Source organism: Schistocerca gregaria, chromosome 6 (assembly GCF_023897955.1).
Source record: "Schistocerca gregaria isolate iqSchGreg1 chromosome 6, iqSchGreg1.2, whole genome shotgun sequence".
NCBI lineage: Eukaryota > Metazoa > Arthropoda > Insecta > Orthoptera > Acrididae > Schistocerca > Schistocerca gregaria.
The window spans coordinates 324,501,486-324,514,929 of NC_064925.1; the positions used below are offsets into that span (position 1 = coordinate 324,501,486).

A 13,444-nucleotide genomic window follows, 5' to 3' on the forward strand; every position below is an offset into this window, starting at 1 on the left:
TGTTTCCACGTATCGCTATTCTCGAGTGTGAGCCATCAGACGGCCATCGCAACGGTACAGTCGGTGGCAAGCAAAGGTCAGCAGGCGGCCTCACGCCGGCCTGTCCTCCCTTTTGGGTAAACCTCTGAATGTGAAGGCCGCCGTCACAGCGCTCTGGTTCCTTCACCGCAGGTACGAAGACAAGGGGCCAGCCGATCAAGTCGCCACCAGACACTGGATGAGTGGCGCTCATATTACGGATAGATCTTGCAGATTTTGATATTACCTAGGAACCTAGAGTAGAGGGGATTTTACCAAGTTTGCCTTAAGTCACTTGAGATGAGTAATAGGGCGTCCCTCTCAACAAGGACAAAGCCTTATTTTTTTCATTCTTTCCCATTCTTGTGTCACTCTGTGCCCCGAGTGTAATGAACACTGAATCGAAGGGAAATTGCTGACCTCGCTTCCTGCATCGAGCTTTGACTACTGTGTAGCTGAACAGAAGTGCACGGGAAACGGTTTCTCATCGTCCTTATCGCTATAGCATCTTTGAGTTAGTCACTTACCTATTACAGGCATCACATTCATGGTAAATGTTATAATGTGTAACGTGTTGTACGTAAAAATATGAAGAGTGAATCACCTACAACTTGCACTATATACACTGCGGAAATGAAAACTGATGTACGGTTTTCACAGAATAGATTGGTAGTCAGGGGCTCGTATTGTTAGTCAATCAACTGATTGTAATAATACTTAGAAAGTGAATGTTTTGAACAGACATACACTTTTTAAAAGGAACAATGCCTCCTGACGTTAACTTGCTAAGCGTAGGCTACATTGGAATATCAGTGGTGTTTGTTGTAGGATTCTAGTGCGAGTCGTTTACAAGATATTGCATTCTGAAAAGTTCTCACACCAACACTTGTACAATGCCTGTAGTAGTACACACTAAAGAACATCAGAAGCGCATTTTGAGAAGTAGCAGGACAATTTTCCATCACAGGTTGTTTCCAAAATGACGACCGGCAGCGGCAATACACGCATGCCATATAGAATGGAATGACTGCTGCACACCTGCTAGCATTTCAATGGAGAAGTCCGAACAGGCTGCAACAATACATCGTTCCATACTATCGGGTATAGTGGGTATGTCGTTGAAGACAGCGTCTTTCAGCTTTCCCCACAAAAAGAAATCTACAGGCGTGAAATCCGTGGAATGAGCCGGTCATGGTACAAGTACTGTGTATACAGTGCTACAATTTGGAAACAATTCGTGAAGACATTCTGTACTACTTCGCACACTATGGGCTGAACAGCCATCACGTTGGTACCATAGGTACCTTCTAGTCTGCAGAGCAATGTCTTCTGGCATCCGTGGAAGATGGACTGTTACCATATTGCGATACTTGCACGCTTTTAGTGTTCCGTCTACGAAAAACGGTCCTATGAACTGATTGTTCACTACCCCAAACCACACTTTGACAATCCACGGACGCTGGCGTTCCACCTGATGAAGCCACGGGGATTGTCAACAGATCTAAAGTGCTTGTTTCGGCGGCTTACCTGCCCATGATTGGTAAACGTGGCTTGATAACTAAACAAAATACATGATTCATCTGCAGTACACTGTCTTGACCCTTTCAGACCCTCTGGCTACAGTTGTGTACATTATCTTTTAATGCGCATTAGCTGCAACAGAAATATTTTCCCCGATGAAACCCTCATATATGTATTTGTGAATGTTCAGTCTTTTCATCATGTACACGTACTGCCAACTTTTGGGCGTCACTATAGATATATATCAACAAATCGTTGTACAGCGTGCAGCAGTTTTTGACCGCCAGAATACAAGGAAACGCTTGATTAGTTACAGTTAACTGCATAATTGAATATTATTGTTGTTATTTTGCGTGACAGTGAATGATATGTTAATTTATTATAACAGCAAATATTTAAAAATTAGCTATTTTGTTCCATAAAAAGAAGGCAAATGTAAAAATTATGATTTTGAAAACGGGTACACATATTTGTATAAATCTTGCGTCTAAAATCAGAAAAAAATCCCCTAAGAGCATAACAGCATAATGTAAAATATTCCTCCGTTCAGCAAAAATTCAGGTCTGAAAGGCAAGTTAACACGATTTTCATAATCGTTTCCAAGCAGCTCTCGATGGAGAGAGAGATGCCAAGGATAGAAACTATGTCCACGGAGAATGCGTAGGACACTTGTCCGACTCAACCCACTTCCTCGTGCGACTTCGAGGGAGCTAACGTGCTGATCAACATTAATTTTCCGCTCTTCTATCGTGACTTGTTTCCTTCTATAGCGTTGTATGGGCGTTACACTACCACTGGTTGAAGAGGATAAATAATTGCCCAGATGTTTGATGACTGTTAGAATATATTGTCTCATACATAGTGCAAGAACCAACTCCATTCTTCCTACACTCTCTGTATACCATGAGCAGGTCGGCTTTTTCTGCACTGGTAAATCCCGCCATCCACTCACGGTCCACTGCTTGGACTGTCACACACTAACTGATTAGCAAGTCGCAGAACAAGGAACGAGCACGCACGCACGCACGCACGCACACACGCACACACACACACACACACACACACACACACACACACACACACACACACACTCTGTAAGCAAACATAACAACATCGCACCTAGCAACTACGCAGGTTCAATGGCATATACAAGTCTTGGTGTGGAAACTTTTCGAAATACGATACGTAAACGACTTACACTAGAATCATGTAACGAAACCACCAACATTACAACTTATCCTGCTTTCAGCTTCTTAATGTTCCATTTAAAAAAAACAGTATGTTTTTACCAAAAAAAACAACACTTTCTAAGTATTATTACAAGCTCCTTATTAGTTTACAATACTAGCGCCTGATTACCAGTAAATTCCGTGAGAAACACACATCAATAGGACTTTCCATTTCCGCAAAATTTGCGGTGTTAACATTTAGGTGATTCACCACCTATAACACATAAAAAATAAAAAAAATTTATATGGCTACATCCTCGCCATTTACAGGTATTTTTTCTGTATTAATTATTCTAGTCAAAAAGTCCTTTATGGTATACCATGTGTTGTCAATAGAAGTACCATTAAGCTGTATTCTCCTTCCATGGACAGTATGTTGGTGAGTTCAATAGCTTCACATTTAAACCCCTACTGTATCAAAGTTAGGATCGTTAAAAGGTAACAAAGATCATTTTTACTTCCACTGTGTGAAGGTCTCTGTCATTCTCAAACACGGATGGACTGTTAATAACAATTTTCAAGTCGAAGCCTAATCAGAGTTAAAGCTAGATGAGATATATTTGAAACTACAAAACTGGATGCGTTGTGTTGTTTCTAAATATTAAGCTAGCAATTTTCTCTAAAACCAGTACTCTCATAAGAACATCATTTAGTACTTTCTCTTTTGATGCTTCTTTGCAGATTTTGATGCTTCTTTGCTCGGTTTCATAAGAAATATCACTTGCATACAGGACTGATCTACCTCTTCATTCAAACAAAATGATTAACATAAAGCTAAAACAGTAATGGGCTAAAAATCCAACCCTGTGCAACTTTCATTCCAATGTCTTCCCATGTGGCAAATGTGATGTCCCTGCTACTGTTATTCAAAGAGTCTAGGGTAACTATCTCCTGTCCAATTTCGAAATAATAGTTAAACCAGGCATGTGCTGAACTAAGCATTCCATAAAAACTTTACTTATCTAACAGAATATAATGATTGACAAAATCGATGTCTTAGAAGATCGCAACAGGTGATATTTCATAATTTAAAAACTTTATTATGTGCTCAAGAATGTACGAACAGCTGTATCATTTTAATATTCAAACTTTGTCTGGCTTTACTTGATATACTTTATATGGCACGCCATGTTTAATGGAAAAGACTGCTCTCTTTTATAGCTCCATAATACTGGGAAATCCATTTTATTAAGTTTTTATAATGTAATTTTTTTAAACGGAATTCAAGTTTAAAGTGATTGGGAAGGTGTACTCTCATGGAATGTTGGGTAAAGATCAAATACACTTTCTCCAACCTAACTCCACGTCCCCCTTTTGCCGCTTCCACCTCACATCTCCCCCAGCCAATCAGTGCAGTTAAACTGTTCGGAAATTAATTTGGAAAAACATTTCTAGATAAGAATAGCATTTAACCTTTTGCGATGTTTCGGTTGATGAAACTGTAGCCAGATATCATTGCTGTCTTGATTGTATTTTCAGCTCGTTCGACCACGTCCTGCATTTATGTCCTTTTTTCCCAAGATTATCTCTAACCTGTGAAACACGATTGTAATCTTGACATTTACTGAGCTATCTCCGACGGCATCTTCATGGATATATGTTTTAACGGTCATCACATGTCTTACCGGACGCTTCACAACTCAAACGGCTATTGAGGTCGCCTGCTGACGCTGAAAGTATTGAGACTGACTCTAAGTAATGGCAGTCCGTTATTAAAGCGCGTGACTTCAGTGCAGTTACGCACTACGCAACTTGTATAACGACTAATTAAGCATTCATAGCAGTGACGATATCTTTAAACTTCCATGTTAATAGCTTATCCTTTGTATCACTGCATGAAGAAGAATGTCTTGTATATTACATACCTGGGAGCGACCAATTACTTACTCCGCTACACCATCCTGTCGCCCCCGCAACTACTTATTTATTTTTACAGCAAATTACAGGACATTATGAAGACAAGGCATATAATTACACCGACTGCCTCTTACATAAAAAACAGCTGAAACATTATGAAGGATCCTTTGTAATATATTCTTCGCTTTTTATCTAATAGTGGTATATGAACCCCAAATGCATACTTTGAACTTACTTACTTACTTACTTACTTACTTTGTTGACGACAATGTGTCTTCATCCAATCCCGAAATTAGACAATGCTCTAATGTTATTAACTGATTTGAACATGGCTCATTGCTCAGCTGAAGGTATTAATGAAATGACTGTTAAAATATTTGATCTAGACAACTAAATGACGTTATATAAAAACGTTTAACATTTATCATTTACTTTAAGTTGCAGTTGCTACTTTAAGTCGAAGTATGAAGAAGAATTACAACGAGTAGACAAGAAAGACAGACCGCAATTAAGAAAATTGCTGAAAAAGGGGACGTCTCAACTTCTTTCCATCACTAAAAAAAATGTTTGAAATGGCTCTGAGCACTACGGGACTTAACATCTGAGGTCATCAGTCCCCTAGAACTTAGAACTACTTAAACCTAACTAACCTAAGGACATCACACATATCCATGCCCGAGGCAGGATGCGAACCAGGGACCATAGTGGTCACGCGGTTTCAGACTGAAGCGCCTAGAACCGCTCGGCCACACTGGCCGGCACCTTCACTACGCGTTATTCGGTTCCTAGCTGGGTGTTCTTTAAACAAAAAGTTGCCAGCAAGCATACTGTTAAATTAAATAGTCTCCTTTACCTTCCTACATCTACTACCAGCCTAAATTCTAGGTTTGCCACGTAAATGAGAGAATATTTGTTTCATATAAATACCTTGGGTTTTTAAACTATCTGCGTGCATTTCTAAAAGCCAACTGCAGCATAACGATTAAAATTAGTGCACTTCTACGTCTTCTAGCCTTAACATTTCATTTGTGCTCAGTATTACTCTGTGGTTTCTAGGCCAAAATTTAATATACTGAGACACTACTTTTTTCTGCCTTTTTGTGAGAGCTTTCCTCGCTCGTTACGTCTGCCTGCCGCCTTAATTCCGTGTGCATTACACAGAATTACAACGGCAGAAACGACAAACAGCCTCCGTCGCCAAGCCGGTGAGAGGTCGACGAAGAGGATGCGGCGGTCAAGGCCGCGTTTCCTCCTACGCTGACCTCGGCTCCAAGGTCGCAGCGAAAGCGCCGCCTGCCGGAAGCCTCGTGCGGATGACACACACCCAAAACCAGTCGGTCACGTGCCTTCCGTGTGTTTGCACTGCTGCTACGAACTGATGAGAATCCAGTCTGCTGCACGCAAAGGTAATTTGAAGTAATTCCTCAAGACAATTTAAATAAAGACAAAGAAGGAAGGAAGACTGGAGATCAATGTCCCATGGACAGGGTGATCATATAGACGGAGCACAAGCTCGGATTACGAAAGGATGTAGAACGAAATCGGCATCTGTCTGGAGCCAGTTCAAGGAAATCACACGCAACCTTCTCTGGACGGACGGCCGAAAGTGAGTTAGTACTTCGTCAGAGGAGCAGGACACGTCATCCCGAAGACGGGTTTCAATATGATTCAGTTCTAAAAGAAGTGAACGTATTCGGGGTGGTAAGCCCTCCCTTCTTCCCCTGAGAGATCCAGTTCATTTACTGGGTGACGCAGTTTACCGAAAAAAAAAAAAAAAACCTCGAAGCCAAATGGAGTTTATCCGGTTGTAGCGTACCTTTTCATGAGGATATCAGTCAGTTGTCGTAGGTGAAATTATTCAGTATGGATTTCAAAAAAGCAAAGAAAAGAATACAATTATATATCCTCTAATTTCTTGGCGGCGTGCCGCTGTAGTCGATGCGGCAGGCACGAGTCTCAAACAGATTTTCGTGAGGCGCTCCGAATCTCGGGAGTAGGGAACCGGAAGGGAGAAGGGGAGATTAGCTAAGACTAAATGTTTAATTCTGAACTCGCCTTTTGGCGAGTCGCTCGCCATCCCTAGCGTAACGAAGAAGATAGATAGGTCCACGCCGACTTGGATGCAGAGTGTCATTTGGCAGCAGTGGACTTTCATCAGTTCACCAATGATGCGCCAGACTATAGCAGTACCTCTGCTGCAGCAAACGTTCTTCAATGGTAGCAAAAACTGATGGTGTTATTCGGCGGCTGTTATTTGTTGGAGCGCGGACACGGTAGCTGGGAAAAGAAACAATTTAATGAAGTCTTTATAAACCGCACTGCTTCCGAGGAAATTGGAGTGACTTATTTTGCTGTGGGCTTTTTGGTCTTCATCCGTCTGAATTGTTTATTATCCCAAGATATTTTTTCCTTGCATACATTGCCGAGGTACTTGCGAGGATCCAGTCGGAGGTTGTCAGCAATGAATGTTTCCAGTGTTCTGGACCGATCTAGGAATTATTTAGAATCAAACCAGACTGGTATAGAGAAGCGATCAATTGAGTCAGATATTAGTATATGAAGACCTCGGCTGTAAACAATGATTAGAGACAGTCGATGAGCAACAGTTATTGCATGCAAAGGAGGGTAAGTGACGAACTTTATTCATATTAGTTGATAGTTCCACGATAAGCCAAGCATTGGCAGGTCTGTTTCTAATTTCACATTCTCAATAAAGAAAACTTTGTCAGGATGTGTGCATGTAAACAGTGGTAAGTGAAAAAAACACAGCTACCAGTGGTAGCAACGTGTGCAGTGTTAATGCAACACAAGTGCTTTTCAGTGACAATTTTTACGAAACCGAGGATGATGTGGATAATTATGACTCAAATAAAGATCCTGAATATGTTCCTCAACGCAAATGTGCTTCAAAAGTTGTTGCTAATCATCTAGACGTGAATAATTATGTAAGAAAGTAAACAATGTTACGTTGTGACCCGTAGCATTGGTTGCGCGCTGTGGTATGGCGACGAAAAAATTGTATACTGCGCTGAAGTACAGATTAAGTTTTTGAGGTTGTTTTACTTTATTATTGTAAAAAAATTGGTAATGCAGATCTTAGTATCATAAACTGACACAATTCGGACCCTTTTAATTTGTATTTTTGAGTGGTACAACAAAGGTCCTTCGGTAAATCTCCCAGCAAGTAAACAAGGGTCAGTTAATGCAAACCCATATTAAGTACCCTCATTTAGTATGTGAACGACTTTTTGACTCACTGACGCATATTCGAGAGTAAAAATGTGGACAGCACTTACTATTTTAACAATAAATATTTGAAAACTAAGACTTATCTGAGTAATAAAATCAAAACGAATTTTGCCTGGGAAACCAAAAGAAAAAATTCGAAGGAACAGAGACGTGGACACCAGAAGAGTCATAAAACATCCTAGAATGACAGCTTTAAACATGGTTGTTTCTCAGGAACCATATATATATATATATATATATATATATATATATATATATATATATATATATATATATATTTTCAGACATAGGCATTATACAGCCAACCGGTTGCAAATAACTATTTGGTGCATTAGCGTAGGTTTCGACACTTACTAAGGGTGTCTTGATGAGAATAAAATTTTGAAAAACCCTATAAAATAATACATAGAAAATTAAGTATGACAAAAAAAAAACAGATTAAGCAAGATGACAACTGTCATGACGTACATACGTTACCTACGTAAAATTAAATCGCGAGGATAATCTTTTAGTGTCAGGTACAAAGAACGTTTATTGGGAAAAAAGAGGCACTAACGCACACCATTCTATTTTGCTGATCATCTGTAAATTTCTGGTGACGAACCGAAAAGCACTGAAGAAATTTCTATTTTACATAAAGAAAGGTCATACCCTTGACGTACTCGGAGAGCTTTAGGTTTTCAAGTGTACGGTATTTCTAAGAACGAAAGCCTCATCCTCAATGAACAGTTACAATTACGTAACAATTTTTTTCAATAGTTTTAATCCACTACTAGCAGAATTTAAATTCCTTCATTTTTGGTTTGTGGGACGCTCAACTCCGCGCTTATCAGCGCCCGTACAAATTCCCAACCTTTGCTCAGTCCAATCTTGCCACATTCATGAATGATGGTGAAATGCTCACGACAGCACAAACACCCAGTCATCTCGAGACAGGTGAAAATCCCTGACCTCGCCGGGAATCGAATCCGAGACCCCGTGCATGGGAAGCGAGAACGCGACCGCGAGACCACGAGCTGCCGACAGCCCAACATCGGGCCACTGTCACATCCAAAGCCCCACATATCTGAACAGTGCACCAGTCGACCAGTCATCAAATGGACACTAACAATGAGCCACTTAAGAAACTCTGCACGTGTTGATAACGCTGTCTCGCATGAGTACGCCGTATCTCCGTCTACTTCACCGTGTTCACACAGCACCTGGCACTGTTAAAGCCCCTTAGACACTGAGATGACAAAAATGGGATGCTCACTACTATCGAGTCAGACCTGTTTTTGCACCGCGCGGTTAGAGACGCGATGTCACTAATCGTACGGCCCCTCTCGCTGGAGGTTCGAGTCCTCCCTCGGCCATGGGTGTAAGTGTTGTCCTTAGCGTTAAGTTAGTTTAAGTAGTGTGTAAGTCTAGGGACCGATGGCCTCAGAAGTTTGGTCCCTTAGGAATTTCACACCCACCCTCTTTTTGTCAGCGTAGTGCAGCAGCTCGACGTGGCATCAAGCCGCTGAAAGTCCCCTCCAGCCATGCTGCCTCTAGAGCCGTCCATAACTGCGGACGTGTTGCTGCTGCAGAATTTTGTGCACGAACTGAATTCTCTCTTATGTCCCATAAGCGTTCAGTAGAACACATGTCTGGCGCTCTGGGTGATCAAATCATTCACTCGAATGGTACAGAATATTCTTCAAGCCAGCCGCGCTGGTGATTTGGCACACTCTCATCCACAAATATTCCATCGTTGTTTGGGAACATGAAGTCCATGAAATGCTGCAAATGGTCTCCAAGTAGCCTAACAATCATTTCGAGTCAATGACCGGCTCGGCTGTACCAAAGGACTCAGTCCATTCCCTGTAAACGCAGCCCACACCATTATGGTGCACCACCAGCTTTCATTCAAAGTGCATTGTTAACAACTTCGGTCCATGGCTTCCCGCGGTCTGCGCCAAAGTCGAATGCAGCCGTTAGCTCCTACCTGCCGAAATCGGGACTCATCTGACCATGCCACGATTTTCCCGTCGCATAGGGTCCAACCGATATGTCCACGAGGTCAGGAGAGGCGCAGCAGGCGATGTCGTGCTGTTAGCAAATTGCACTGTCGTCGGCCGTCTGCTGCCATAGCCCATCAACACAAAATTTCGCCGCACTACCCTAACGGATACCTTCGTCTTACGTATACATCCCACATTGATTTCTGCGGTTATTTCATGCAGTGTTGCTTGTTTGTTAGAACTGACAGCTCTACCACCGCTGCTCTCGATCGTTAAGTGAAGGCCGTCGGCCTCTGCACTGTCCGTGGTGAGAGGTAATGGCTGAAATTTGGTGTTTTCGGCACACTGTTGACACTGTGGATTTCGGAATACTGAATTCACTAGTGAATTCCAAAATGGAATGTCCCATGCATCTAGTTCCAAACACCATTCCGCGTTCAAAATTATATTTAGTCCCGCCGTGTGGTCATCATAACTTCGGAAACCTTTTCACGTGAAACACGGAATGACAGCCGCGCCAATGCCCTGCCCTTTTATATCTTGTGTACGCGATACCACCACCATCTGTACATACTCATATCGCTATTTCATGACTTTTGTCATCGCAATGTATAGTCTAACAGACCTAGGAACCAGTGTCAACACTAACGCACGTTGGCGGCCGTTCTACCTGTGAAAAAAAATTGCGCCTCTAATATGTTACACACCCGCCGATAGTGTGTAGGTGCAAGAATTTACGATGACATCCGAACACGTCTCCTGGACGCTTCACTATTCTCTCAGAAAGTGACAGGTGTATGGAAGAGCGGCACGAGTACTCACTGAGGGCTCCGCTCGTCGGGGATGTCGCGGTTGCTGGGCAGGCGGTCGCTGGCCTGCTGGTTGAACCTGTTGCGGGCGTAGGGGTCCTCGCCGGGCCGCAGGGCGCCCTTCTGGACGTAGGCGCGCTCGTCGAAGTAGCCCCAGGCCAGCCGCGAGTCCGTGGGCGCCGCACGTGTGCTGGCCGCCGCCGCTGCCGCCGCCGCAGCCGCAGCGGCCGCCGCCGCCGCCACCGCCGCCGCCGCCGCCGCCTGTGGCGCCACCGCCACCGTGCCGCCGTCCTTGAGTCGCAGCGCGCGGTTCTCCTCCGGCAGCTGCTGCTGCAACATCAACCACCCCACCATCAGCTAGCGCTCTGTGTGTGTGAATCAAAAGATATCCAGTATACAGAGTTATTCATAAGCACATCAATCAGGTGCTGGAAGATTTCTTCGGGAATGGCAGCCCACTCTTGACGGAGTGCTGAACTGAGGACAGGTATCGGTTGGTGAGTCCTGGCACTTAGTCGGCGTTCCAAAACATTCCAAAGGTGCTCTATAGTATTCAGGTCAGGACTCTGTGCAGGCCAGTCCATTACAGGGATCTTATTCTCGTGCAACCACTCCGCCATAAGCCAAGCATTGTGAACAGCTGCTCGATGTGTTGAAAGATGCAATCGCCATCCCCGAATTCTCTTCAACAGAGGGAAGCAAGGTGTTTAAAACATCAATGTAGCCCTGTGCTGTGATAGTGCCACGCAAAACAACAAGGGCTGTAAGCTCCTCCATGAAAAACACGACCACACCATAACAGCCGGCCGCTCTGGTCGAGCGGTTATACGCACGTCAGTCCGAAACCGCGGTGCTGATACGCCATGGATGTGTGTGATGTCGTTAGGTTAGTTAGGCTTAAGTACTTCTAAGTCCAGGGGACTGATGACCTCAGATGTTAAGTCCCATAGTGCTCAGAGCCATTTGAACACCATAACACCAACACCTCCGAATTTTACTGTTGGCACTACACACACTGCCAAACGACGTTCACCGGGCATACCCCATACCCACACCCTGCCATCGGACCGCCACATTACGTACCGTGATTCGTACTCCACACAACGTTTTTCTACTGTTCAATCGTCCAATGTTTACGCTCTTTACACCAAGCGAGACGTCTTTCGGCATTTACCAGCGTGATGTGTGGCTTATGAGCAGCCGCTCGACCGTGAAATCCAAGTTTTCTCACCTCTCACCTAACTGTCATAGCACTTGCAGTGGATCCTGATGCAATTTGGAATTCCTGTGTGATGGTCTTATAGATGTCTACCTACTACACATTACGATCCTCTTCAACTGTCGGCGGCCTCTGTCAAGTCAACAGACGAAATCGACCTGTACGCATTTGTGTTGTACGTGTCCCTTCCGTTAACACTTCACTAATACATCGGAAACAGTGGACATAGGGAAATGTAGGAGTGGTGAAATCTCCCGTACAGACGTATGACACAAGTGACACCCAATCATCTGCCCACGTTCGAAGTCCCTGAGTTCCGCGGAGCGCCCCATTCTGCTCTGTCACGACGTCTAATGACTACTGAGGTCGCTGATATGGAGTACCTGGTAGTAGGTGGCAGCAAAATGCACCTAATATGAAAAACACATGTTGTGGGGGTGTCCGCATACTTTTGATCATATAGTGTAGTAGTGCGGACACAACACAGCCTTCTCTTACTCCTGGAGTTATTTTTATATCTTCTGATGTTTCTCCATCGGAGCTGATAACGGCAGTCTGTTGCCAGGATAAGTTTTTAATTATTGGAAAGGAAGGAAGGAAGATTGTGCTCAACGTCCCGTCGACATCGAGATCATTAGAGACGGGTCACAACCACGGAGGCTGTCAAGGATGGGGATGGAAATCGACTGTGCCCTTTACGGAAATCACGAATAACCTAAATCTGGATGGCCGGACGCGAGTTTGAACCGTCGCTCTCCCGAATGCGAGTCCTGAGTGCTAACTAATGCGTCACCGCGCTCAGTGTTTTAAATATTCTGATGTACTCCTGAAACATAGAAAGAATAAAATGCCTCCGTTCCTCAGAGGTTTCCCAACCTAACTAGGCGCCAACGAGTAACGAACGACATTTTATAACAAGGCGCCTCTTTCACAAAGAAGGTGCCGTTCAGGTTTCTCACAATCAGTGGAATATAAAGACTGTCGCCAGTTTGGAGAAACTGCTAAGTACTCCTTCGTTGACTGTATCATACACCAGGTTCAGCGATACTGTTCTCAGTTCCCCATTCGTCGAACCGAACCTAGAATTATCTCTGGAACTTATACTTAGGGCTACACATGTAAAACGAGTTGAGAATGGAGACAAAAAGCGAAACAGAAATGGAAGGAATTTCTTCATCATCATCATCTTCTTCTTCTTAACTTTTCACAGATTAGGTCTGTCGAACTGTTCTGGCCGTCCAACGTCCTTCTTTTCTTTACGTTTGTGTTGTAAAGCCATTTTTGCAATCCTTGTTTCTTCCATTCGTTCAAGATGTTCCTCCCTGTTTTGTTTATGTCTTTCTATTTTGTCATTTACTAAAAATATACTCAGTTCCTGTTCAACGTGTTCATTAGGAATCAACTCCAAATTAGTGCAACCTTTGACACCTCGTAGAAAATTCACTTCAGCCTCCTGATCATGGCTACAATCTTTTCTCTTCATAATCCAGGTGTCACTTCCGCACAGTAAAACAGGTACAGCCATGTACAAAATTTCATTTTTCTCTCTCTCCGTGC

At 43.4% G+C, this 13,444-nt stretch overlaps 1 protein-coding gene across 1 annotated transcript in view; it reads right to left on the reverse strand.

The window, feature by feature from the left end:
* Positions 1 to 13,444, reverse strand: part of LOC126278177 (polypeptide N-acetylgalactosaminyltransferase 2) — a 1,159,679-nt gene that overhangs the window by 159,473 nt on the left and 986,762 nt on the right. Inside the window, exon 3 of the mRNA XM_049978078.1 lies at positions 10,682 to 10,998. Coding sequence (XP_049834035.1) covers positions 10,682 to 10,998 — 317 coding nt within the window. The remainder of the gene's footprint in view (positions 1 to 10,681; positions 10,999 to 13,444) is intronic.